This window comes from Anolis carolinensis, chromosome 3 (genome assembly GCF_035594765.1).
Source record: "Anolis carolinensis isolate JA03-04 chromosome 3, rAnoCar3.1.pri, whole genome shotgun sequence".
Taxonomy (NCBI): Eukaryota; Metazoa; Chordata; class Lepidosauria; order Squamata; family Dactyloidae; genus Anolis; species Anolis carolinensis.
The window spans coordinates 280,659,862-280,687,740 of NC_085843.1; the positions used below are offsets into that span (position 1 = coordinate 280,659,862).

A 27,879-nucleotide genomic window follows, 5' to 3' on the forward strand; every position below is an offset into this window, starting at 1 on the left:
TGAAGAGAAATGCCAGCTCAGAGCGATGGCTTTTGCTGTGCTTTGTAAATATGTATCATAGATACTGAATAAATGTTTGGACTTCAGACTACAGATGTATTTGAGTCTGACATTGAACAGGAATTGGTGTAGCAGCCGATTAACCAATTCATCAGGGTGCTGGTGTGCAGATGATCAATGGAGTTTGAAGAAACCCACCCAGCGCACCCTGACCTCCACGCCGACATATAATTCTTAATTTTGGGTTCTAGTTTTCGATGAAGGAAGGAAGGAAGGTGGTTGGACCTATCATTCATCATGGTAAGCATGAAGATGTGGCCATCTTTAGATGTAATAGAAAAAAACAAGGAAGGCATTCTTTTTCACAAATGAAGATGAACTATTTTATCCCAAACTAAAAAAAAATAAGCTGCTTCCCTCTGCCAAACATCACCAAAAGAGCATAATAAATACTATACATGTGGCACGTTTTTCTGCTATTTTGGCAAGATGTGAAAACAAAAAATCTTGGCCAGGACAGACAAAAAAGAAAAGAGCAGCCATTAATTAGTAAAGGCATTGTAAATTTGTCTTATGATGAACTACAGCGGGGAATGGCACAAATTTTATATGGTTTAGGGTGCATTGTGAAACCTATCAGAGGCTCTTGATTGAGTTCCTTCACTCCTTCTGGAAGCTGAAATCTGAACATCCTCAACAGGTGAGTACAGAAAACAAAGAGCTCCATCTTGGCCATGTGCTCTCCCAGGCACACCCGAGCACCTGTGGAGAAAGCAAGGCAAGAAGTGAGGATGAATCTAGTCTGTTCCTGAATATCATTTACTCTACTATGGCACCCATATTCTTTCAAACAAAAGAAACATCAATAGGAATTACTGCAATTCTGTATTTACCTATTCCAAATGGCAGAAATTCTTCTCTATTTCTAAAACGTCCCTCCTTGTCTAGAAAATGATGTGGGTTGAATTGTTCAGGTGTCTCCCATCGCTCGGAATCAAGAAGAACGGAGCGTAGATCTGGAATGATAAAAGTCCCCTGAAAGGAAGCAAGGAGCCAAGATTCAGAATTCACCCAAATAGGCATACTTCCAATTTGCTATACACCACGTGACACATAGAGACCTTCTCTATATTTACCTGTCTGAATGTATATATGTTCACGTTTAGAGAAAGATGAGATGGCTTTGGGTGGGGATAAATCTTGGATGTAATATGGGATTAGAACAATTTGGCCTAATCCCAAAACTGCCCTGAGTCCTCAAGGAGAGATGGGAAGGAGTACAAATAAAGTTGACTTGACTTGACAAAAGAGGCTTTTTCGAGCTGAATCAAAGCAACATTCATACTCGGTTGAACATTAATTCATCATTTCCATTTAGATGGAGACAAATATAGCTGAAACATTTAATCCCAGCTGGCGTATATAAAGATTACACCTCCGGTATCCCCTAAGCCTCTGGTGGCCTAGGGGATAAAAGCCTTGTGACTTGAAGGTTGGGTTGCTGGCCTGAAGGCTGCCCAGGTTCGAATCCCACCCAGGGAGAGTGTGGATGAGCTCCCTCTATCAGCTCCAGCTCCATGCGGGGACATGAGAGAAGCCTCCCACAAGGATGGTAAAACATCAAAACATCCGGGCGTCCCCTGGGCAACGTCCTTGCAGACGGCCAATTCTCTCACTCCAGAAGCAACTCTGGTTGCTCCTGACACGAAAAAAAAAACAAAACACCAGGATGGCAAGGAAAGGTTTATCTACACTGTAGGTTAAATTGCTGAGCTGCTGAACTTGCTGACTGAAAGTTTGAATCTGGGGAGCGGGGTGAGCTCTCGCTGTTAGCCCCAGCTTCTGCCAACCTAGTAGTTCGAAAACATGCAAATGTGAGTAGATCAATAGGTACCGCTCCGGCGGGAAGGAAATTGTGCGCCATACAATCATGCCAGCCACATGACCTTGGAGGTGTCTATGGACAATGCTGGCTCTTCAGCTTACAAATGGAGATGAGCACTAACCCCCAGAGTTGGACACGACTGGACTTAATGTCAGGGGAAAACCTTTACCTTTACCTACACTATAGGATAAATGCAGTTTGACACCAACTGCTATGGCTCAATGCTATGAAATAATGGGAGCTGCAGTTTTACAAGGTCTTTAGTCTTGTCCACCAATGAGTACTGGAGACTCACCAAACTACAACTCCTGGATTTCATAAAATTGAGCTATGAAAGTTAAAGTGGTGACAAACTACATTAATTCTACATTACAGATGCACCCAAAGACTGTTACGTAACTGACATTCTGATTGGTTTTTGCTCCTGTGTACGCCGCCAATCAGATTTTTATGGTAGAGACATTGATGTCAAATTATCTCACCGTTTCCTCCTTTTTGCTGGTTTCCTATCACAGCAGCAGGATGATATTATGATTTTTGTTGTTGTTGTTATTTAGGTTCACAGACCTTGAGAAGTTTCTTGAAAAATGCTGCTTCTCATACCTTTTAATTCTCTATATTCTGAATGTCATCATCCACTCATCTCCTATGACATGTTCTGGATTTTGAAAACAATTGAGTGGAAAATATTGGGGACGAAAACACCTTAAACTTCTTGAATTTTTCACCATATTTATGATATCACCATTGAACTTTTTTTTTACTAGAGATGTTAATTGTCACTAATTTTCTTCTTAAAGTGATAGAGATTTCAACAGTTTTCCTTCTATTGTGAGAAAGAGTTGGGAAATCCACACGGTTTTGGAAGCCAATTCAGAATTCAAGACCAATTTTACACAAAATCCACATAATTAATTTTCACTAAACCTGAAATATTTTCTGCCCAGGATCTCATTTAGGTATTGTTATTATTATCATCATCATCATCATCATCATCAGGTCTATTTAAAGGTATTTCCTTCTTATATCGATATGATTTTGTTTATATTAGTTTCCAAGCTAACAAGTGTGAAATTGCTACTCTCTCATCTATTTACTCTCTCTTTTTCCTCTGGGTGTATCTACATTGCAGAATTAGTGAAGTTTGACACTAACAGTAACTGCCATAACACATTATTACAGAAAATTGGGAGTTGTAGTTTCACAAGGTCTTAACTTCTTTGGATTCCATAGTATTGAGCCATGGCAATAAAAGTGTCAAAATGCATTAATTCTACAGTGTAGATATAGGCTCCTCATGTATATTTATATATCCATCTATACTTATGCTTGTTCTCCATCTCGGAATTCGTCATGGCTGAGGGAGAACAAATCTATATATAGGAGACATGGCTTTCTACCTTTGGTATGAGATAACCACGAATCTTCACATCCTTCACACATTCTCTTGGAAGCCCAAAGAGAAACACATATTGGGCACGAAGGATCTCATGAATCACTGCATTTGTGTAGGGCAATTTCTTCTGATCCTGGTAGCGGATTGTTTGGGAAGACCCAAAAACGTCTTCTATCTCCTTGTAGACCTTATCTGAAAATAAATAAGAACATTTTTCCACAAAGCTTTTATCTCATGAAACTTACTCTATCATTCAGGTTATGGAAGACTCAGAGTATGTCCCATAGCCGTATACTGTATATACTCGAGTATAAGCCTAGTTTTTCAGCCCTCTTTTTAAGACTGAAAAAGCCCCCCCCCCCGGCTTATACTCGGGTGAGGGTCCTGGTTGGCTTATATTTGGGTCAGCTTATACTCGAGGATATATGGTACATTTATTATTTTTCTCTATTATTATTGGTATTATTACATTTATTATTTTTCTCTATTATTGTTGCTACTACAGTAGAGTCTCACTTATCCAAGCTAAACGGGCCGGCAGAAGCTTGGATAAGCGAATATCTTGGATAATAAGGAGGGATTAAGGAAAAGCCTATTAAACTTCAAATTAAGTTATGATTTCACAAATTAAGCACCAAAACTTCATGTTATACAACAAATTTGACAGAAAAAGTAGTTCAATAGGCAGTAATGTTATGTTGTAATTACTGTATTTATGAATTTAGCACCAAAATATCACGATATATTGAAAACATTGACTACAAAAATGGCTTGGATTATCAAGAGGCTTGGATAAGCGAGGCTCGGATAAGTGAGACTACTGTATTACATTTATTTTACACTATTTTATTATTATTAATAATACATTTATTATTTTATTCTGATATTATTATTATTATTGCATTTATTATTTTACTCTATTTATTATTACTGGTATTATTTTCCTGTATTTATTATTATTATTATTACATGTATTAGGTAGGTAAAGGTTTCCCCTGACGTTAAGTCCAGTCATGTCTGACTCTGGGGGTTGGTTCTCATCTCCATTTCTAAGCCGAAGAGCCGGCGTTGTCCATAGACACCTCCAAGATCATGTGGCCGGCATGACTTCATGGAGCGCCCTTACCTTCCTGCTGGAGCAGTACCTATTGATCTACTCACATTGGCATGTTTTCAAACTGCTAGTTTGGCAGGAGCTGGGGCTAGCAGCGGCTGCTCACGCCGCTCCCGGGGTTTCGGTCTCCAGCTCAGTGCTTTAATGCACTTCGCCACCGGGGCTCCTATTACATGTATTATTTTACTCTATTATTATTAAAAGGATGCATAAGCACATTTACATTGCAGAAGATGAGAATAATGATTTGATCAGAGCTGGACAGTCTTATTTTAAATTAGAGCTTTATGTAAATATTCAAAAACATTTAAGCTACTGATACCTCAATTAATGTAATTTTATTGGTATCTATTTTTATTTCTGAAATTTACCACCCTCGGCTTATACTGGAGTCAATGTTTTCCCAGTTTTTTGTGGTAAAATTAGGTGCCTCGGCTTATATTTGGGTCGGCTTATACTCGAGTATATACGGTATCACTTCAAGGGTGTTAGCCATGCAAAGTCAGCATACTGAAGAAAACCTTGTTGGTGACTTGTTCTTCTGTAGGTTCTGCTATGAAAGTTGGGCATGTTTGTCTGATGATTATATTTCATTCAAGGTTATAGACATGGGGTTGTTTACACCTATGATACAATAATGCATGGATAGACCTTATGCATGGTTGAATGTGGAGGGATGTACATAATACATTGCACATGAGGTATTGATGCACATTGGGTTCCACATTCAGTAGTACAATATTGCAGTTTCATAATGAGGTGGCCTCTCTCAACTGTCATGGAACTCCATCAGTGTAAAGTGATGCTCCATCTCCTCACTGTGGGATTTCAGTAACAGATATTGCCATCCGTACAGGGAAGAATGCATATGAGCCATGAAAAAGGAACACATTGATACCTGGATGCCTTATACATGTGTAAGTTCCCCAATGGAAGTGGTTGAACATGCATTTTAGAAGGGAATGGGATCTGATGTGAAACATCCATGTTCTTTTTCAAGGTCATGGAAGTGGAATTCTGACTGTGGTTCTATTGCAGACAGGCTGAATTTTGGGCTGAATTTTGCATTAAATCCAACATTCAGTTGTGCAGAGTTCAACACTGGGGTTACTACTACTATCACATTCAACACTGGGGTTACTACTACTATCAACATACCATATTTACTCAAATAATGTGCCATCAAATTTAATGTGCACCTCGATTTTCAAAACCCTGAAACCAAAAAAGGATTTGCTGATGAGTGTAATGTGCATCAACAAAAGGTTCATTCTTTGTAATATGGCCATTACAGTTGTTGCCTTCTTACACTTCCTTCTTTAAAAACAATCGTGTTGGAACACCAAAGCTTTCAGCAGTGGAAAAGATGGGCCGGGCTGTGGCGCAGCTGGCTAGTAACCAGCTGCAATAAATCACTACTGACCGTGAGGTCATGAGTTCAAAGCCCGGGTCGGGTTAAGCCCCCGACCATTAAATAGCCCGGCTTGCTGTTGACCTATGCAGCCCCGAAAGACAGTTGCATCTGTCAAGTAGGGAAATTTAGGTACGCTTTATGCAGGAGGCTAATTTAACTAATTTACAACACCATAAAACTAGCAGCAAAACACGAGGAAAGGAATGAGGAAGTACAGCCACTAGTGGATGGTGAAGCAACAGCTCCCCCTGTGGCCGGAATCGTGAAGCTGGAAAAATGTTAAATGCCTCTGTGTCTGTCTATACTGTATGTTGTTTGTCTGTTGGCATTGAATGTTTGCCATATATGTGTTCATTCTAATCCGCCCTGAGTCCCCTTCGGGGTGAGAAGGGCGGAATATAAATACTGTAAATAAATAAATAAATAAATAAATAAATAAATAAAGATACCTGCAGAATCAATTCACTTTAACTGCCTTGATTCCATGCTCTGGAATCATGGGGGCTTTAGTTTTACAAGACTTTGAGCATTCTCTGCCCAAGAGTTTGGATGCCCCAACAAACTACAAATCCCAGGATTACATAGCATTGCGCTATGAAAATTAAATTACAGATGTCACCCCTCAAATAGAAGCTCCAGATGCTCCTAAAGCAGCTTCCTCTATTGTCTTGGCTCAGCACTAAGATTACCATATTATGCTAATCTTATGCGCAGCATAATTTTGGCAACAGAATTTAACCAAAAAAGGAAAACATTAGATTCATGTAAATACAGTATTATTCCACACACAGAGATTTATCCTACTCCTTGAGAGTCTTGGCTGTTGTATTGACTTGACTGCTTCATCCAGGAGTAACACCACTACAAACAACCTGATGGCAAAGAACAGAGGAACCCAATTCACAAACCCAGCCAAACCATGTTTTCTTCATTTCCTCTCACCTTGGACATCTGGATAAGCCACCAGTAAGAGTAGTGCCCATTGCAAGCTAGTGGCAGTGGTCTCCAATCCCGCAGCAAATAAGTCAATAATACAGTGAGCCAAGTTATTTTTATTATAGGTAGAACTAGGATTGCCCTTGCTCTGTGGATGGGAGTAGAAATGGTGAAATATTGTTTAGAACAAATAACAGCTCACACATCAAACTCAAATGAACTTTACAGGGACTTTCTAACAAGGCACCAAATATTTCCTTTTTTTTCTTTTTTACATTTTAAAAACTATTATTATTCAACATATAAATTTTAGACAACTTCAAGGAGCAATCAGACTGTACAGAATCAGAGAGAGTAACAGGTATACAGGAGAGAAGAAAGCTCATAGTAAACAAGTTAGGTCATTGGTATCACTTATGCCAAGTAGGTGTGGGAGGTGAGGAAGACCCTCAGCCATTGGTCAATTGTAGATAAGCTGAGATATAAAATTCTTTGTTTGCTACGCACATGTTGAGACGGCCATTTTCATGATACAGCCTTTTGGGGTATGTACGGCTGTTCGCCTTCTCATAGCTATTTGAAAATAAACTTGTTACACCCTTCTCATCCTTCTCACTTATTCTTTCCTGAATTTATTATTGTTTTAATAAAGATATTATATGATTATTGGTCTCTGTTTGGTTTCCAGTGCTCACGCTGCCTTGGAGTGCGACACTGGCATTAGGATGGGGCTGCTTGCACTATCCTTATCCCAGGAGGAGGGTGAGACACGGGGTAGCTGAGAGTCATCCAGGGGACTCTCAGCTGCTGCGTGCCTTCTTCTCCATCTTTTTGGCATAAGGACATGGTAGGCCAGTGTGTCCTTATGCCAAGAGGACAGGGAAAACGAGGAGAGGCTGAGGTAAGCACCCAAGGGACCACATCCGGCCCCAGGCCGTAGTTTGCCCATCCCTGCATTGGACTCTGTAAATACGGTAAATCACAAAGGTCCACTTCTTTCTCTTGGATAACAAGCAAATTGCTATGTGCTGCACAAGGTCCCAGGAGAGCGTGAGAAATGCAGACCTCCCTTTCATTGACAGATGTGTGAATCTTCACAAATTCAGGGTGTCTCAAAAGACAACTGAAAGGAAGCACCAGTTTCCTTGGTCTTTGCCATTCTCCATATACCTCTCATTGGATGTAACATTTCAATTTACTCAAAGTCAAAGGCTGAATTATATCTACAGTCTGGTGTTGCAAAGCAGATTTTACAAGTAATGCCTGCTAATTCATTTTGCTGCATCCCTACATGGTCAGGTGTCCAACATAGCTGCCAATCAGTTCCCATCAAATAGATTTATGTATTCATAGAGAACACAGTTGAAGACTTACAGTGTAACTCTAACACAAGAGCCAACTTAGGGCCCTTCCACACAGCTCTATATCCCAGAATATCAAAGCAAAATATCCCACAATATCTGCTTTGAACTGGGTTATCTGAGTCCACACTCAGATAATGTGGGATTTTCTGCCTTGATATTCTGAGATATAGGGCTATGTGGAAGGGCCCAGAGCTGATATTAGGTGAAATGAAACTCATTTTTCCAGGATAAATGTGGTTTTGGCTAATGGATTAAGACACTGGATATGACCCCTGTAGATGGGCTCACAGTTCAATGCTAAGAAAGTTTGAAAGATGAGCAATATTTGCATACAAAAGTGGACACTTACTTTTTCCATCTGAAGTTGGTAATAGTCCACAATATCCTGTGGTTCAGATTTTTGTTCATCCTTGTGTTTCTCTATCTCTCCCATTGCAAAAGAAAGCTCTTTCCTGATAATATCAAATGCTTTCTGGTGACGCCCAGGAAGGTAGTTCATCAACCATGGCAAGGTTTCATAAAACTACAGAAAAGAGGAAAACAATAACCACAAAATATTATTATCATGCATGTGGATTAATGGAGCTTTTCTGATACTACGAGGGTTGAATGAAAAGTAATGCCTCCACCTTCGCTACTTGGGTTTGGATGGGAATATTTTAATAAATCAAACGCAGAAATAATCCTTAGAATGTGCTCTTTAACTACCACTATTCACTTTTCCACATCATCACCAGACAATTGGATACATTTCTGCCAATGATGAACAAGTTTTCTGAAGCCATCATTGAAGAAGTCGACACTCTGTTTCCACAACCAGCGTCTCACAGTCCCCATCGTGCACAGATCTTCCGATGGCCAAGCAAAGCAATCGTGTGACCCACATGTTCTTGTGAAATGCTGATTATGCTTGAAAATTCTCTCTGAGTGATACGACGATCATCCTGTCAACCTTTTGCTTGTGAAACTCGGTGGTTGCTGACACAAGACGTCCAACTCTTCATTTGTCATGCAAGTCAGATGTTCCCACCTCAACATCTTTAAACTTACTCACCTAATGATGCACAGGACTCACATCCACACAATCCCCATAAACAGCTTGCATTCCCTGATGACTCTCCTTTGGGGTGACCCCTTCAGCTGTCAAGAATTCAGTGACTGCACATTGCTTAAGTCGCATTGACCGACTGCGCAGGGTTCCATACTTTGCACTTTAACAACACAACCACTCAATGCTAAGGCTTCCCACCAAATGGAACTGTAGAGGAGAGTCTACTGAACAAGCCAGGACCTGCTGCAGACCAGGACTGCCATCTGCTGAGGAGTTACGAAGGTGGAGGCATTACTTTTCATTCAATCCTCGTACGGTGTGACATTTTAGTTTTTTTTTTAAGTATTGCAATTCTGAGTTTATTCATTTTGACATGTGGGATTTTTTTTTGTTTGCTTTGGATAGGTTTTACAAAATCAGGATATGAAGTGCTGAGTGTCTGAAGATTCAGTTGTTGAAGGCACTGCAAACCCATCTTTTCTCCAAAAGCTCCACCTTGGCAAACATGCTATTCTTATCTCCAAAAAAAATACCCATCTTTCCTCCAAAAGCTTCACCTTGGCAAACATGCTTTTATCTTCCAAATAATTGGGAGAAATTGGTTAGATCATGAGGAAAAAACTAAGACTACTCTGAGAATAGGTTTAAAGCCCTGCTCCTATTTTTCTAAATCTATTATTTGAGCCACTAGGATAAAGTTTTCCAAAATGCTGTCAAGAGACCTACAAAAATGGAATGACCCAATAAGAAAGAGGAAAAATGTAACTTACAATTGCAGTTATAGAAGTTCCGTATTTTGTAATGAAATCTATGTTTTCTAGCCTTTGCTGGAACACTTCATCGTCAATGGAATATCGGGATCCAAAAGCTATACCATTTATCACATTGGACACGGCATTAGTGATGGGTAGAAAAGGTTCAAAAGGCTGCCCTGCAAGAGAAGTTATTTACAGTGCACTCACATTAATATTATTGTAGCAGATATGACAATGCTATCAGTGTGATTTCATTATGGAGCTTGAAAGCTGAGTGGTGTTGTTATGAGCTTGAAAGCTGAGTGGTGTTATGAGCCTTCAAGTCAAGGGTGTCTTATGGCGGCTCTCTCCTAGTGTTTTCTTGGCAAGCTATAGTCCGAGGAGGTTTCGTCATTGTCTTCTTCAAAGCCAGGGAGAATGTGACTGGGTTTCTATGACTGAATGGGGATTCAAACCCTGGTTTCTTAAAATCCCTTGTTCAACATTCAAATCATTACAATATGCTGCGAATTATGTGAAATAGTAGAAAATCAGACATCCAGTTCCCCTCAACTTCTTTGCTTCAAAGACTGTATATCAATATATAGTATTTGCAGATTGAATTTTTAAAAAGAGTATTAGTGGTTTCAATAAATTCCGGGTAAAACTGAGGGTGATCCTTTGATCAAGATTAATAAAAGAAGAAAGCGTTCATTGGGGCCGGGCTGTGGTGCAGGCTGGTTAGCAGCCAGCTGCAATAAATCACTCTGACCAAGAGGTCATGGGTTCGAGGCCAGCCTGTGTCGGGGTGAGCACCTGACAATTAAAATAAAAGAAGCCCCTGCTCGTTGTTGACCTAAGCAACCTGAAAGATAGTTGCATCTATCAAGTAGGAAATTTAGGTACCACTTATATGTGGGGAGGCTAATTTACGACAACATAAAAATCACCCAGCCACCATTGGAATGAGGAAGTTGCCACTGCAGTGGATGATGAAGCAGCTGCTCCCCCTGTGGCCAGAATCAAGCATACCCTCAGGAAGCTGGAAGCTGGAGAAGTTTAAATTGCCTCTGTGTCTGTCTCTGTCTCTGTTCTATGTTATATGGCATTGAATGTTTGCCTTATATGTGTACAATGTGATCTGCCCTGAGTCCCCTTCGGGGTGAGAAGGGCGGAATATAAATACTGTAAATAAATAAATAAATAAATAAATAAATAAATAAATAAATAAATGTTCGATGGGAGTTTGGAGGCAAAATTTCACATCATTCCAATAAGGAGGGAAAAATAAAATTGATGTCTTGGGCCTCTTCCACCCAACTGAATAAAATCCCATATTATCTGCTTTGAACTGGGATATAGGGCAGTGTAGACTCAGGGCCCTTCCAGACAGCCATATAACCCAGAATATCAAGGCAGAAAATCCCACATTATCTGCTTTGAACTGGGTTATCAGAGTCCACATTGCCCTATATTCCAGTTCACAGCAGATAATGTGAGATTTTATTCAGCTGTGTGGAAGGGGCCTCAGATAACCCAGTTCAAAGCAAATATTGTGGGTTGTTCTGCCCTGATATTCTTGGTTATATGGCTGTCTGGAAGGGCCCTAAAACCCCTTCTATACGGCCATATAAAATCCAGATTATCTGCTTTGAACTGAATTATCTGGCAGTGTAAACTCATATAACCCATTTCGAAGCAGAAGCAAGGCAGGAATGTCTGGCGAAGCTAAATGAAATCAAGTCTTCTGGACCAGAAACATTACTTCTAAGAGTATTAATACAATTGGCAGAGGTAATCTAATAACAGTGGACAATACTCTCTGAGAAGTCCTGGGGAGCAAGAGAAGTTGCAGCAGACAGGAGGAAGACAAATGTTGTCCCCATGCTAACTAAAAGTCAACATGGGTTTCTCAGGAACAAACCATGCAAGGCTAACCTTATCTCTCTTTTATAGGGTTCCAAGCTTGGTAGATGAAGGGAATGCTGTGAATGTAGTATATCTTAATTTCAGGAAGGCTTCTAACAAGGTCTGGATAATATTCTTGTAAAGAAATAGTAAAGTGTGGGCTAGACAGTGCTACTGTTAAGTTGATATATTCCTTCCAAATCTGTGCTTCTATGATTATTGCCTAGAATCACATACCTTTTGTAGAAGCAAAATATTCCACAAGGTAGCCAGCCTCTGCTTCCACCAGAATCTCCAGGTGTTGCCTTCCCATCCCCATCTTACGCAGAGTCACTAGAGCAAACTGTCTGTGCTGCTTCCAGACATCACCACTTGAAAATATAATACCCAGACCTACGAAGAATCAATAGCAATCCAAAATGAGTGTTTAGGCTTTGTTAAACCATTTCCATAATACCACGATTAGTGTTGACACTGGCTATGTATTTATACATTTAAGACATTCATTTAAAACAGGAAAAGTGGAAAGTTGATCAGATTTAAGAATTCACACGATAAAGCATGGTCCCCTTGTCCACTGCTTCAGTGAAAGCCATGGCTTGGAGCATGGATTTCACTTACTGTATATACTTGAATATAAGCCTAGTTTTTCAGCCCTTTTTTTAAGACTGAAAAAGCCCCCCTCGGCTTATACTCAGGTGAGGGTCCTGGTTGGCTTATATTTGGGTCAGCTTATACTCGAGAATATATGGTACATTTATAATTTTTCTCTATTATTATTGGTATTACTACATTTATTATTTTTCTCTATTGTTGCTACTATTACATTTATTTTACTCTATTATTATTATTATTATTATTATTAATTTATTATTTCACTCTGATCTTATTACTAGGCTTGAGCGATCCACGTAAAAATTGATTCTAAATTTGCTTCAAAAGTAGGGGGCGCTAGCATTTCGTTTCTGATGTCATTTCTGAATTTTGCCCTCAAAAATTTTCGAAATTTAACGAAAATTCGTTAGTTTCAAAAGTAATTCGTTAATGGCGGACGCGCATGCGCTGTGGCCCAAAACAGCCCGGGGGGGGGGGGGAGTAAGATACCCAGCCAATGTGCACTTACTGCACTAATGTGCAAGAAAATAAAAGGGAAAAATACAGCCTCCCTTTTGCCCAAGTTCTATTTGTGTGGATTATGGGAATTGCACCGTTTGCCAGACTTTGCAAGCATTGATAGGAGTAAGATACCCAGCCAATGTGCACTTACTGCATTAATGTGCAAGAAAATAAAAGGAAAAAATACAGCCTCCCTTTTGCCCAAGTTCTATTTGTGTGGATTATGGGAATTGCACCGTTTGCCAGACTTTGCAAGCATTGATAGGAGTAAGATACCCAGCCAATGTGCACTTACTGCACTAATGTGCAAGAGAATAAAAGGGAAAAATACAGCCTCCCTTTTGCCCAAGTTCTATTTGTGTGGATTATGGGAATTGCACCATTTGCCAGACTTTGCAAGCGTTGATAAGCTTAAGAGAGCCAGCCATTTGTGCAGTGCAAGAAAATAAAAGGGCTACAGAAGTGATTTTTTACCTGTGGCTCTTGAAATTATCTCCAGTGTTGTATTCATGTTACTTGCTCTGTACTCATTACAAGTAGTTCTGCTGGTACTGAGGGATGAGCTAGTGAGAAAGAAACCCTCTCTCTCCAGATCCCCGGGCTGAATGAGCCACGAGGCTCCCTGCAGTTTTCATTCAGGATGTACAAGCCTCTCCCCTGAGTTAAACGTGCTCTCCGATTGGCCACAAGGTGGAAACAACATGCTAGGTTGCCCCAGTGCACTGAAACAAGTTTGGGTGATTTGCAAATGCTTGCTTACCTAACGAAAAAAAACGATGACATCAGAAAAATTGCCTATCGTGGTTCGAAACCGCGGGATCCACACGACGGGATAATGCGATTCGAATATCGCTTCAAAAGCGACAAAACAAACGAATTATTAACGATAAACGGGGAAATCGAATTTTTTGAGCAAGCCTACTTATTACTATTATTATTGCATTTATTATTTTACTCTATTATTACTTGTATTATTTTCCTGTATTTATTATTATTATTATTACATGTATTATTTTACTCTATTATTATTAAAAGGATACTTAAGCACATTTACATTGAAGAAGATGAGAATAATGATTTGATCAGAGTTGGACAATCTTATCTTAAATTTGAGCTTTATGTAAATATTCAAAAACATTTAACCTACTGATGCCTCAATTAATGTAATTTTATTGGTATCTATTTTTATTTCTGAAATTTACCACCCTCGGCTTATACTGGAGTCAATGTTTTCCCAGTTTTTTTGTGGTAAAATTAGTTGCCTCGGCTTATATTCGGGTCGGCTTATACTCGAGTATATACGGTACTTGTGCTCCAAATATATTTCCTCCCAAAGAGTTTGTGGGCCTCTTTAAGTCTTTCCATTCTATGGTATGTTTCTGGGCCAAATATAGTCAAATTTAGGATCCATAGTTATCTACAGTTTCAGGTATCCACAGATAGTCTTGGAACATATCCTAACAGATACATGTAATCCATCAATACAAAAGTCAAATATGCCTGTTGGTTTGCTTGTCTGTCTGTTGGTGTGTCTATACCACAAAGGTTGTTGCAAGGTGAAGTGGCCCTTTGTGATGTTACTAGATTGGCTGTGTCTCGGTGAAGTGGCCCTCTACAAAAAAAGGGAAATCAATGGGGCAGTGGCCCCTCCAATACTGGGCAACACCGGGTATATATACTAGTAAGATCTTATGTCAACCCATTGCTTTTTTGCATTAACAAGCGAGATTATTATTATTTTTTCCTTCAGCGATTCAGCTAGGGAACATGTACATACTCTATACACATACTACATAATATATTCTTTCACAGAAATATTATTTTCTGTATAGAAAAAGCTATTTCCTGTGTAAAAACATTACTATTTAGTACAAATCAATAGTGCACATACTTTGTGTTCATTGTCTCCAAATGCAGCATTTTCTGCTCAGGAAACAGCCTTTTCTTTTCAGAAAATAATATTTCTTCATTATTATTGTTCGCAACAATGATGAGGGCAAATCTCAACAGTTCGGTTTATGAATTAGAGGAATGATATTAAAAGTAGAACTGTGGTTTTATAATACCTAGAGGAAGCAGAATAATAAAGGGTCAACTCAACAGACAATGAGGATGAGTGTGTTGTCGAAGGCTTTCATGGCCGGGATCACAGGGTTGTTGTATGTCTTTCGGGCTGTGTGGCCATGTTCCAGAAGTATTCTCTCCTGACGTTTCGCCCACATCTATGGCAGGCATCCTCAGAGGTTGTGAGGTATGGATAAATTTATCCATACCTCACAACCTCTGAGGATGCCTGCCATAGATGTGGGCGAAACGTCAGGAGAGAATACTTCTGGAACATGGCCACACAGCCCGAAAGACATACAACAACCCAATGAGTATGAGGTTTGCAGAATATTTTTTTCTGTGCAGAAAAGTTGTTTCCTATGCATACAAAAAAGTTGTCTTCAGGGCAAATCAATTATGTTCAAGTTTTATGCACAGTATGTTCTGAATTGCAGATCAATTTTGAAGATTCAATAGTTTTCTTTATAATAACACTTTGTTTTGTTTACTTTCCCAAAGTGGGTGAAATTTTCAAAGTTAATGTGTTGCTTATTTTAAGTATAAAATAAATGATGAATTACATCCTTTTGTAGAGTTGTAATTCTTCACTCAATTTATTCTCAAAAATAGCAGTGAGTAATTTCAGCAATTTGTTTCTAACTGCAAGAAAGTCTTTGAAAACCACACAGTTTTCAAAGGCTGTTCAGAATTATATTTTGAAAAATTCATGCATGGTTGTTTTGAACATTAAACATACTTTTCTTCACAAGAAACAGAATTGTCTTTGTGTAAAATACCATTTCAATGCAGAAATTTTTGTTCATGTGCTGTTGCCTGTGCAGAAATGCATTTTCAGTGCAGGAATGAATATTTTGATTTCAGAAAATGCTGTTTCCTAGATGGAAAATTCAGTTTTGTGCACAAATAACCACTTTCATTATTACCACAGATTATGTCTCAAAGTGCAAAAATTCTCCTCACCCTAGGGTTTTTCTGTTTGAAGTTTTTCAATACTCAATAATATATTTTGACCATTTAATGCATATTTTAAAATATTCTTTCCATTTCTAAATGACATCAGATACTTCAAACACACTGTATAGTTCTTAAAAGCACCAGAAAAGCTTTCAAATTCTCAAATACTTTCTCTTTCTTATCCTATTCTCACCAAAACCTTTGAATAAAATTATTTCCTTCTTTTTGTGTTAAATGATTATGTAGCTATTTCAACAAAACCAAAAAGAGTGTAATGGTTAGATCCATTACACTGAGAAAATTCTAATAACTGACACATTCTGAGAGTTTATCCTCACAAAACCTTGATTTTCTGCAATTGTCCCGCTAAAGAAAAACCCATATAAATTCTTTTCTCCAACAACTTACCCAAGTTCTCCAGTGCTGTTTTAATTACGGCTGCAACTGGTCGGTCTGTAAAGTCATCTTTGCGATCGATCATTGCTTCTTTCACAGCTTGGTATCCAGACAAAACTACGATAGGCTTTTGCCCTAACCAGACAGTGTAAATATTCCCATATCGCTTTGCCAGCTGCCATCAGGAATAAAGAAGAGAACTGCTACGTTCAAACCAAGGTAAATTATTTCAAGTGAATACATGGATTGCATGCTTTCTTCCCCTTGACCAATTCTGAGCAGGTTCATCTCCCCTCTAAATTCGTTCTCTTTACCAGACTTCCTTTTTATATCTCATTCCTGCATCCAAATTAGTTACAGGAACATCTAGGACTGAGCACATCACATCCATATTAAAGTCATTCCATTAGTTGTCAATTAGTTACTAGGCAAGGTACAAAATGTTGGCTTTGATCTTTAAAGCCCTACAGGGTTTGGGTCTAGGTTACCTACAGGATTGCCTTCCACTGTAAAATCCACTCTTTAGGACACTTATTTCTTCTGGGAGGCAGCTACAATAACCAGCTAAAACCCAATTGGAGACCGTCGCCCAGAGGACCTTTTAATCAGTTGCCCAAAGACTGTGGAAGAACCTGTCCAAAGAGATCCGACAGCTAAATGAGCTGTTGAAATTTAAAACATAACTTATGACTCATCTTTTCTGGCAGGTCTATCTAGTCAATTTAAGCTAGTGAATTTTATCTACATTTATCAGTGAATTTTAACCTGAATTTTAACTATGTGTAACTTGCATTTTAATAGTGTGTTATTTCTTGTTTTAACAATGTTGTACTCCGCCCTCAACTGCAAGGAGAGGCAGGCCTTAAATGTATTATTATGATTATTATTACGAGAGTTGAATGAAAAATAATGCCTCCACCTTCGTAACTCCTCAACAGATGGCAGTCCTGGTCTGCAGCAGGTACTGGATTATTCAGTAGACCCTCCTCTACAGTTCCATTTGGCAGGAAGCCTTAGCATTGAACGGTTGTGTAGTTAAAGTGCGAAGTATGGAACCCTGCGTAGGTGGTCGGTTAATGCGACTTAAGCAACATACAGTCATTGAATTCTTGACAGCAGAATCCCACACAAAGAAAACTATTCTACCCGCAAGAGGACAGTATCCCCCGCTTTCCTTTGTTGTCCCCAGCTCTGTCTAATGAAGTCCTAGGTGAGAGTCGAAAAGCGTTTACTGTTGCCAATTTTTGAATTACCCCAACATTGATTTGTGGGGACCTCATTTGGGGCCGGACCCACAATTTAAGAAGCAATGTTGTAAAAGGAACAGGGTGATCTCACCAAAACATCATTTCATCGTTCTCTACTTCTTTAGGTTTAATCCTTGCCCATTACTGATTATGCAAAAACATCTCACCTCCAGTAAACTTTAATTTCAATAAGTATGGAAAGAGTAGTTTAAAAAAATACATATAAAAAGCTTTTGGGGAAGAATTATCCTACATTATACACAAAATTCACATTATTATTTTGTGTAGAAATAATGTATTTTCTATTCAAGAAATTCTATATCCTGTGCAGAAAATGCTGCAGTTAGAAACAAACAAAATTTACATATGGTTGTTTTGTGCAGAAAACATTGTTTGTGTGTGCAGAACATAATATTGTAAAATATCTGAAAATGTGGTAAATAATAAATTGTGAAGTTTTTTTCAGTCTTTCTCACAGTGGGAAGAAAATTACTAAAGTTTTGTTCAAGAAGTAAATGAGTGAAGAATTAAAATATTTTAGCTAACTGATTCAGAGAAGAAAAGCAGCTTGTAAAAATAACTTGTAAAAATGATTTTTTAAAGAAACAAATTTTACAGATACCAAGCATAAAAAACAGTTGGGGTTCTTTCTCTGAAATGCAGCTAGATTAATATTTGCTTTAAGAATTATACTGTTATTGCATTTTATGTGGACAAGTGGAATAGTAAAACAAAGTTCAAGCCATGTTTTTCCCCCAGTGTAAATTAACCAGGAAATACTCGTGATCCAAACTCTTATATGGATTTTGGGTCTAGTTTAAATTAAATTGGGTCTGGATTGATTTGGCTTGAAATGATCCCAGTTTGAAATTACTAAATTAAGCTCAAAACTGAATTGGATGCAATATACATAACCTTACTGCTCAAGTCCTGATCAATTCCCAGATACATTTTTATAGCAATTGAATCTTTTGCCAAAATCTTTGCCAAAATGTTTTTAGAAAGAAAGTAATTGCCCATTTTTGCTATAATAAAAAGAAGAGAACCCAATTTGTAAATTCCTTCAGTAAGCTTCAGACTTAAATGCTGACAATGATTTTAAAAGAAGTACCTTGATGAAAATGTCATGAGAAACTCCAGCTCCTATCAGCCATATTCCTCCAATGATGGGAAGTTGGAGTGGTCCTGGTGGGTAGTTTCTTCTGGACCAGAGCTGTTTCACATAATGCAGGAATATGAGACTCACTAACAGAGTCATCAAAATTTCCCAGAACTCTCCCATCCTTCTCCTGCCTTTGCTTTTGCTCTCCTTGCCTTTTTCTAGGACATCTGGATAGGTGGAAGAGGATACTCCAACATGTTTTTCTTTCCTTTGAGATGCTGCCCACTGTCTTCATTCTGGTTCTTCCACTACCAGCTGTTTATATATTTCATATTAAGGAGGTAAACAGCAAGCTTTCTTGCATCATATCAATTAGTGTAAGGAGGTGTTTTACAGAGATATATAGATATAGATGCATTCACTGATCAAAAATCTTGTCGTTAGAAGCCAACTGTGACAATGCGGCAGAGGTATTGGGGTGCCTCCTGCAGCCGTTTGCACATACCTTGACATCAGCAGGATGTTGGGGCGTTGTCCACACACCGGGACATATATTTCACAATTCCCAACATAGTGGAAAGTGATGAATGCCAAGACAATGCAATGGGGGGCACCAAAGGGTTCAAAAGGATAGAGGAGAAAGACACAAAGAAGACAGTTGGGAGGGGAAAGACTTGGGGCAGAGAGGAGTGATGTCGCACCTCAGGTTAACTTCACCTTGCTAAAGACACCAGGCTGCACACAGAACGTAGTCTTTTGTAGTTTATTAGGGAAAAGATAGTTAATAAAAGTTCAGTTCCAAAAGATAGTTACAAAAACAAGACTCTAAGAAACAAGTCCATAGAATCATTAGGCATGAAACAAGGTCCTTTCAAAAGAAGCCAAAGTCCCAGAAACGAGAATATATCAGGATACAAGATAATATAGGAAAGCAGACTTGGTTCTTGATTCAAGTGAGGAAATTGCTTTGACGAAGATTTCCCTCTTAGCAGACTGTTTTAATAGCATGACATGAAGGCATTTATTTGCCCTTTGACCTCCCTCTTATTTGCTATTCTGGGACTTCTGCGCAACCCCCGAAATTCCAAACGACTAGCCCGATCTAGAGAAGAAGCGGCCTCATCGTCAAGGCCACAGGGCTCGTTAGTTTTATCAGGCTGAGGCTGGCAGCTGCTCTCCCTTTCAGCTTCTTGCACCTGAAAACCATCATCAGTAACAACATCATTTCTTCCTGTGGGAAAGCCTCCCTGCTCTTCATCTCCCACAGGAGGAACACTCTGCACCTGAATCCCATAATTTCCATCAGAGTCATCTTGAAACTCATCTTGAATCTCATCCTGAAACTGAATCCCATCATCATGCACTTGCATCCCAGAATCCTCATCAGAGTCACACAAAGGTTGAGTCACAACAAGTGAGCAGAGAGAATGGAAGGGAATTGGGATGGAACAGAGAGTATGCAAGAGACAGAGATAAGCTGAGGAGTTGAGGAACAGAGGCAGTGGACATAGCGAGGGGAAGACGAGGTCAATGATGACATCGGAGAACAGCCAGGAGACTGGGAAGTAGTTAACAAAGGCCTTGAGAGGATGGAGGAAGGGGATTGTTGTATCCCAGCCACAGGCTGGCCAGATTCTGGATGAAGATGGAGGAGTTTTTGGAGATTCTGGTTTTAGGATTCAAGATCAGCAGTCTGAGGCAGAGGTTAGCTCAGACATGCAGTTGCAGGATGAGCTGCTGATTCCAGGAGAAACAGATAACGGTCAAGCTGACATGAGAAATATTGAGGGAGAGACTTCAGCCTTGGAAAATAATAAGGATGACGGTTTAGCTTCTGATCAGGTGCAAGATAACGAAGAGTTATCTAGAGAGGACCGTTTGTCTTGGATGGGTTCCCAGGTCCGTAGAAGTGAGCGTTTGGTGTGCAAACGTGAATCTAGCTGTGGGAAGAGGAATGCATTCCTAAGTTGTTATTAAAGCATGCTTTCACAGACTATTCTTTGTCAGTGCAATTTCATCACTTCATCTGTGAGGAAGTTCTACCTAACCAGCGTTCTTGGATCTTTGGGCCTTGTTCTTTGGACTCTTTGCCTTGTGGTTTATCGTGGATTCTGGGACCTTGTTCTTGGACTCTATGGACTAATTCCTCGCCTTGTGGATTATCTTGGATTCTTGGATCTTGTGCTTTGGACTCAATGGACTAATTCTTTGCCTTATGGATTATTGTTCCTACTATGCTCTTTGAACCTATGGACTTAGCCCTTTTGGATTAATAGACATTTATGAACTTTGTGAATCTCTTGGACATATTGACTCTTTCACTACAAATTTGAATTACCTTTTGATTGCTTGCTTGATTTACATTTTGCTTTGCTTAATAAAAACTTCAAAAGACTATCTGTGTGTCTGACTGGGTATCTATAGCAAGGTGAACTTAGTCTGAGGTGTGACAGGGATGTGGAAGCGTTTCTATACGAAGCTGGAAATAGAGAAAGTGGTTGGGAGGTGGCAGAGTCAGAAGAGAAGGAACACTATTTTGTCTGCCTTGTGTGATAAAGTTCTAAATCATCCAGTCACTATAAGTTACACAATAAGAAGAAATCAATGCAGGCCTGTTGCCATTTCCCACGTAATTCCCTCAAGCTACTACCACCTCCTCTTCTTTGTGTTTTATTAAATTTTATGCTGGAGGGCAGGGAACAATCAAGTTAATAATTTATAAACTGCACAACTGGAGCTTTCTGATGCAGTGGCCTTACTCTATCCCCACGTAATTCCGTGGAGTATAAAGTTATACTTTATCTCTTATGGTGTGGCATCTCAAGCACAGATGTGCAGTCAGCAATGTGAGGAGAAAGGCAAATGAAACTATGAAGAGAAAGTGAACTGTGAAGGTGGAGAAGCAAAATTCATCAAAGTTGGCAAAGCAAAAGAAGGAAAGCAAGCTTGTTAGGGTGAATTATAATCGGAAACAAGCCTTCAAGGATTATGATAACAATGCTGATTCAGCTATGGGTACGGAAGAAGAGGCGTGAAGGAAAACAGGATATCCAAATAATACTGAAGACAACTGAGATAAAAGACTGAGGAGTGAGATAAATCAGTGGCATCCGTGTCACATGAGACACCATCTTCAATAAGTACATGTTGCTGTTCTGTCTGTCCAAGGAAACATGGGCAGTCATCAAAGGGAAGAAAAAAAAGATAACGATAACACTGCCAAGCAGGTTTTTCAAAAAAGAAAAATATCTATCTGAGGTTGTGGGACACACAAGACTCAAAACATTTTCGATACATTGGAGACCTGGATGTCCAAGGATACAGTTGATCCCTCTCTCTCCCCCCTCCCCCCCCCCCAATTTATAGAATCATAGAGTTGCAAGAGACCTCAAGGGCCAGCCCAACTCCATTCTGCCATGCTGGACTATACATACTCATAACAGATAGCCATCTAGTATCTATTTAAATATCTTCCGAGAAGGAGACTCCACCACACTCCCAGGCAACAGGTGCATCTTCCACTCTCGACTAGCTCAGGCTCTCAGGAGATGTTTCTGCTGCTCTAGATGTGGACTCAGTGTATTCAAACTGTAACAAAAGAGATTCCACTTAAACATTAGGAAGAACATTCCGACTATAAGATCCATTCAGATGTAGAATCTGCCATAGAATATGGCTGATTTCTGTGATTTCTCTAGCAGAGCACTTGATGAACCAACCTAGACACAATATATTATTTGAGAACACGGAAATGCTCGACCACTCCAACAACTATCATGTCAGACTACACAGAGAAGCCACTGAAATCCACAAGCATGTGGACAACTTCAACAGAAAGGAGGAAACCATGAAAATGAATAAAATCTGGCTACCAGTATTAAAAAAACTCCAAAGTCAGAACAGTAAATAAGGAGCAGCACTCTGAAAATAGAAAAATTTGAGACAGGAATCAATCGGGCAGCTAATGACTCTGAACAAAGGATTTCCCCAGGCCAGGATGAAAGGCTGGGAATGCCATATAATTGCTAACAAAGGTGATTAATTACAACATTCACACTGGCCTCCAACAAACAAGAGTTCTTTCCCCACACAGGAACTTCTACAGATATATAAACCTTCCTTGCTTAATTTCTCCATACCTCACACCTCTGAGGATGCCTGCCATAGATGTGGGTGAAACGTCAGGAGAAAATACTTCTGGAACATGGCCATACAGCCCGGAAAACATATAACAACTCAGAGACTATTTGGTCGTCTCTCAAAAGCACTTGGATTGTGTCTTGGGGTTGGACTGGATGACCCTGAGAGTCTCTTCCAACTCTACGATTCCATGATTTTATCATTCTGTGAAGTCAGCACAGATTTATGGCACATCTATCTTTGAGTGTGGTTTTTTTGGTGGGGGGGGGCATGTGACTTTCACAAAGTCTCCATGACAGAGAAGAGATTCGAACCCTGGTTTTTCAGAGCCCTAATCCAGCCCTCAAATTCTGGTCTTTAAATCTAGATCTTGTTTGGGTTTCAAAATCTTGTCTCATATCACTACAAAATTAGGCCATTACAGTCTGTTTGCCCATTGCTTGTCTTATCATTCACACAGTGCAAGAGACAGGAAATGTCTAAGTGATTTAATTTGCTCATGGGATGCAAGAGTGCAACTGTAATGGCCTTCTGACTTTGGAATGTGGAAGCCATTTGTGTCTCCCTCCTCCACATATTGCCTGGACAACCCAAATCATTATCTATCTTTTGCAAGCAGAATTTCATAACCTTCATGCCAGAGGCATTTTGTAATTTTCAGAATATAGACTGAGAGAAATTTGGTAGCATTTCCATCTTCTTGTAGATTTTTTCAAAGGAGATCATGGAAAAGGAAGCTTTATTTTAGGAACAGATTTTCTCTTGGTAAAACCAGACAGACTTTAAGGGGTTATTTAGTCTACATGAAATACAAAAACTTGAATAATGGCAAACGCACTAGGACAACTGGTGGAAGATCTTTGGAGGAATCTCACTGGAAGAAGAAAGAAAGTAAAAATGAAGGATTAGTAGGAAAACATTGCTTTGTATATCAATGGGTTTGGATTTGATCATGTGTTTCTCCAGATAGGTCAGGTAAAACGATCTTGACTGGATAGCTTGGTGCTAGTCAATATAGAAAAGTGGTGGGCATGTGTCTGTTACACCCCAAGACTGCAAGAACACCTTGAAAACCACACTGGAGCCAGGATCATAAGCAAAGCAGTTTATTAGAAGATATATGTATATATGTTAGCAAAAGCGTTTAAAGTCGATAAAGAGAATAGTCTATAAGATAATGTCCATAACTGTTCAGAAGCGAGTCTAATAAAGTCTTTCAGTATTGTAATCCAAAAATGGAACCCGTTAGGTCCACCCAGAAGTCAGAATTAGTCTGCAAACGTTGTCCAAACAGGATTAGGCTGAAGCTGCAAGGAGCAGGAACAAGACGCTGGAAATCCACAAACTGTAATCCACATGGAAAGCAAGACCAAGGAATCCCGGAATTGAGGTTAACAAGGCAAGGTATACTTGAGAGTCACAAAGCACGAACTCGGCTTGGAAACCCAGAAGCAAGGCACTGGAAGAAGGCAAGGAGCAAGATAATGGAACAAGGCAAGGAGCAAGATACTGGAACAAGGCAAGGAGCAAGATACTGGAAGAAGGCAAGGAGCAAGATACTGGAAGAAGGCAAGGAGCAAGATACTGGAAGAAGGCAAGGAGCAAGATACTGGAAGAAGGCAAGGAGCAAGATACTGGAAGAAGGCAAGGAGCAAGATACTGGAAGAAGGCAAGGAGCAAGATACTGGAAGAAGGCAAGGAGCAAGATACTGGAAGAAGGCAAGGAGCAAGATACTGGAACAAGGTAAGGAGCAAGATACTGGAACAAGGCAAGGAGCAAGATACTGGAACATGGAGTCCTCCTCCAAGGATGGCAAAGTTGACACCACAACCAGAGCAGGGAGCGAGGTACCTTTAAGGAGTCTTCAAGGACACAAGTGAGTGAGAGTTGGAGTGCGCAGAACTTCACATGGGAAAGTTAGTCATTAGTGCGCTGGAGAGCCAAACGTTGATTCCGCCGCACCCCCTCCCTTTGACTCCTTTCTTTCGCAAAAGATTCCCTCCGATTAAAGACAGCATCCTCCCCTGCATCAACAACATCTGGGAAAACCAACCTTGACTGAGGATCGGAATGTTTGCCAATTAGCGGATTCTCAGGCAGCACAACTTCAGGCACCTGCATAGACAGTGGGCTTTGATCCAAGTCCTGGATGCCCGCAAAATCCGAGTCAGACTCCGAATCAAATTCCAACTCCTGCTGAATGACAGGCCGTGACGGCTGAGTTACAACGGTGTCATGGTCGGGAGCAGAACCATAGCCAGAAAAATCTGAGGGGGGGGGGGGGTGAAACTTTTTTTAGTGAATAAGTGAAGAGTAGTGCAGTAATAATTTAAAAATCAGGCTCCATTGATAACCTTCAGTGGACACTCAAGACAGATAAACTTCAGTGAACACTAATTAAAAAAAGTTTTTTAAAAACCTGAAAAATTTCAGGGGGGGTTGAACCCCTAACCCCCCCCCCCCCCCGGGCTACAGCCCTGGTCGGGAGGTCTATTGTTGGGGCTTGGTAAGTGCCTAGCATCTTTCCCCCCAATTAAACACTAGAGACAGGACATCCAAACTATAGCTTGATTACTGGAGAGTAAAACTGAGAGTGACCAGGAAAGAAGTGCCATGAGGCTGAGATGTGTAGTTTGGTTTTATAGTAAGAACTTTTTGAGCATTCAGTGAACTTTTTCCTTTCTTTTGTTCTGTAATATCAGTTCTTGTGCCTGCTTGCATTCCTTCTCAGTAGCTTGCATTCCCTGCTCTCCCCTTCGTGCTGAGCTCTTCAAGGTCCTCTCAGTCCCTTTCTCTTCAGCCCTCTTTTTCTCGCTTGCAGGTCATCAAGCTCTCTTCCTGAACCTTTCCCCCACTTTCATTTCTTCAATTGTCTACCTAAAACCTCTGTTATGCTCTTGTTTTGACTAGCAAAGAGTTTCAGCTTTCTTTTCAACAAAGAGGTCTCTTTTAACAAGGCAAACCCTTTAAACTCCAAGGCCCGTTTCTTTCCGATGAGGAATTAGGAGGCAGAGGGGATAGAAATACACAAAGCTGCGGGTGTCTCTTTTCATCCTGCACATGGGCACCCTGATAAAATGCTTATCAAAACAGTTCAGGAAAGCAAATTTCCCCACAACTTCCCAATTACAATCATTCAACCCAACAAACAGAGAGTCATTCAATCTATCAAACAGTGTTTGGACTTTGAGTTCTGTTTGAACTTTCTTCCTTCCCTTTAATGTTTGACGCTTCCATTTTAATTGTTTAGGAAGTTCTCCTTCTGTGCCCTTGTGTGAGTATGTATTGCCTTATCCATCTGGTGTTTTATTGCCCTGCCTGTGTGAGCCTTCTTCCTGGCTTGATATTCAATTGATTCTCTTTTGCATATCTAAAGAAGGCAATGAGTTGTTTATTGCTGGTTTTATTGCTGCCCTGTCACCCTGTGTTTTCTTATGGCAGTTTCTTCAATTGATAGGCCCGGGCTGTGGCGCAGGCTGGTGAGCAGCCAGCCGGCTGCAGCCAGCAGCAACAAATCACTTTGACCAAGAGGTCATGAGTTCGAGGCCAGCTCGGAGCCTATGTTTGTCTTGTCTTTGTTCTATGTTAAAAGCATTGAATGTTTGCCTTATATGTGTGATGTGATCCACCCTGAGTCCCCTTTGGGGTGAGAAGGGCGGAATATAAATACTGCAAATAAATAAATAAATAAATTTCTTCTAACACTAAAGGCTAAGGCTATTTATTTAATCATATTATTGCTATTTATTAGTTGGATTAAATTAAATTAAATTAGGTGTCCCTTGTCCACTTTATCAACTCCTCCAATTTCTCCTCCCTTCTGTCTTTTTGTTACTTTTTTAAAACTTTAACTGGCAATTCTTTGTTTTTCTAGCTCTAGCTCTAACACTACACGGGCACTTTTTGGGCTCAATATATCGCTGAAGGAGGCTAGCTGTTATATAACAAGGAATCACAATTATAATAATTCTGCAAAGAAATTTAACCCTCATTTTGTTGTTTTGCCAAAGGGGAATGGTCTTTGGTAAAATACATTGGTGCAATGACAGTGTGGCCCCCCAAGAGTCACATAGAATCCACTAGAGAACTGCCTGGGACATAGGATTCCCAGCCCTAGAGTAAACAATACTGAGCAACATATTAGACCAGGAGTTCTCAGACTTTTTCAGCCATAGAGCTTTTCGTGAAGCAAAGGTTTCTCGTGGAGTTCTAATAAATGTTTGTATATAATATTATATATTATACTAGCTGTGCCCGGCCACGCGTTGCTGTGGCAAAGTATGGTGGTATGGGAAATAAAGTATTGAGGAATTGGTGGTAGTTAAAGTAAAGGGTAAAGGTGTGGAGTCCAGATAATCCAGTTAAAGCAGATAATATAAGATTATATGGGTTATATAGCTGTGTGGAAGGGCCTTGAGTCTACACTGCCATCTAATCCAGTTAAAATCTGATAATCTGTATTTTATAGGCAGTGTGGAAGAGGTCTAAGTGAGGCCTAACTCTGCCTGTCCCCTGGGTGAGTGGGTTGCTAGGAGACCAAGTGGGCGGAGCTTAGCCTTCTAACTGGCAGCAATTGGATAAAAACAATTATTCCTCTCCCTCTAATTTGGACTTTATCACTCTTTTATATATATAGATTATACATAATGTATATATATCAGGCATAGGCTGGGCCAGTGGCAGATGAAGCCGAAAGCCATCCTGACTCAATGATCTCTCGCCTATGCTTCCCACAAAATTATATATGATTGTTTCATAGTACGTGTTATACTAGTACAAGACATCATTTATATCTTATGTAACCCTAGATGTACAACCAAAAATATATATTTGGACAAGACATTAATAACTACCGGTATCATTATTCCACCTATTATGTTCAATTGGACAGTGTTGTTTTAGGGATGGAAAACACCTATCAGATCTCTCAAACATCTGTATTGTATATCACTGTTATTTAAATACCATAATTATGAGCTCTTTTACTTTCACAAACAATAATTAGGAAGTTATTAACTATGCAGGGAGTCATATTTATGTTATTCAACTTCTCA

General features: G+C 39.8%; 1 protein-coding gene across 3 annotated transcripts in view; it reads right to left on the minus strand.

Moving 5' to 3' along the window:
- Positions 1 to 541: 541 nt before the first annotated feature.
- LOC100563292 (cytochrome P450 2J2) overlaps positions 542 to 27,879 on the minus strand; it is a 43,025-nt gene continuing 15,687 nt past the window's right edge. For 2 of the 3 annotated variants that reach the window (XM_003225478.4, XM_062976884.1), the window contains 9 exons: positions 18,694 to 18,795; positions 16,348 to 16,510; positions 12,040 to 12,195; positions 9,931 to 10,091; positions 8,459 to 8,632; positions 6,752 to 6,893; positions 3,286 to 3,473; positions 894 to 1,035; positions 542 to 762 (listed from right to left, as the gene is read on the minus strand). In XM_003225478.4, coding sequence (XP_003225526.3) covers positions 572 to 762; positions 894 to 1,035; positions 3,286 to 3,473; positions 6,752 to 6,893; positions 8,459 to 8,632; positions 9,931 to 10,091; positions 12,040 to 12,195; positions 16,348 to 16,510; positions 18,694 to 18,795 — 1,419 coding nt within the window. In that variant the 3' untranslated portion in view covers positions 542 to 571. Of the gene's footprint in view, positions 763 to 893; positions 1,036 to 3,285; positions 3,474 to 6,751; positions 6,894 to 8,458; positions 8,633 to 9,930; positions 10,092 to 12,039; positions 12,196 to 16,347; positions 16,511 to 18,693; positions 22,032 to 27,879 lie in introns of those variants that run through there. The other variant, XM_016996304.2, reaches the window with a different exon arrangement.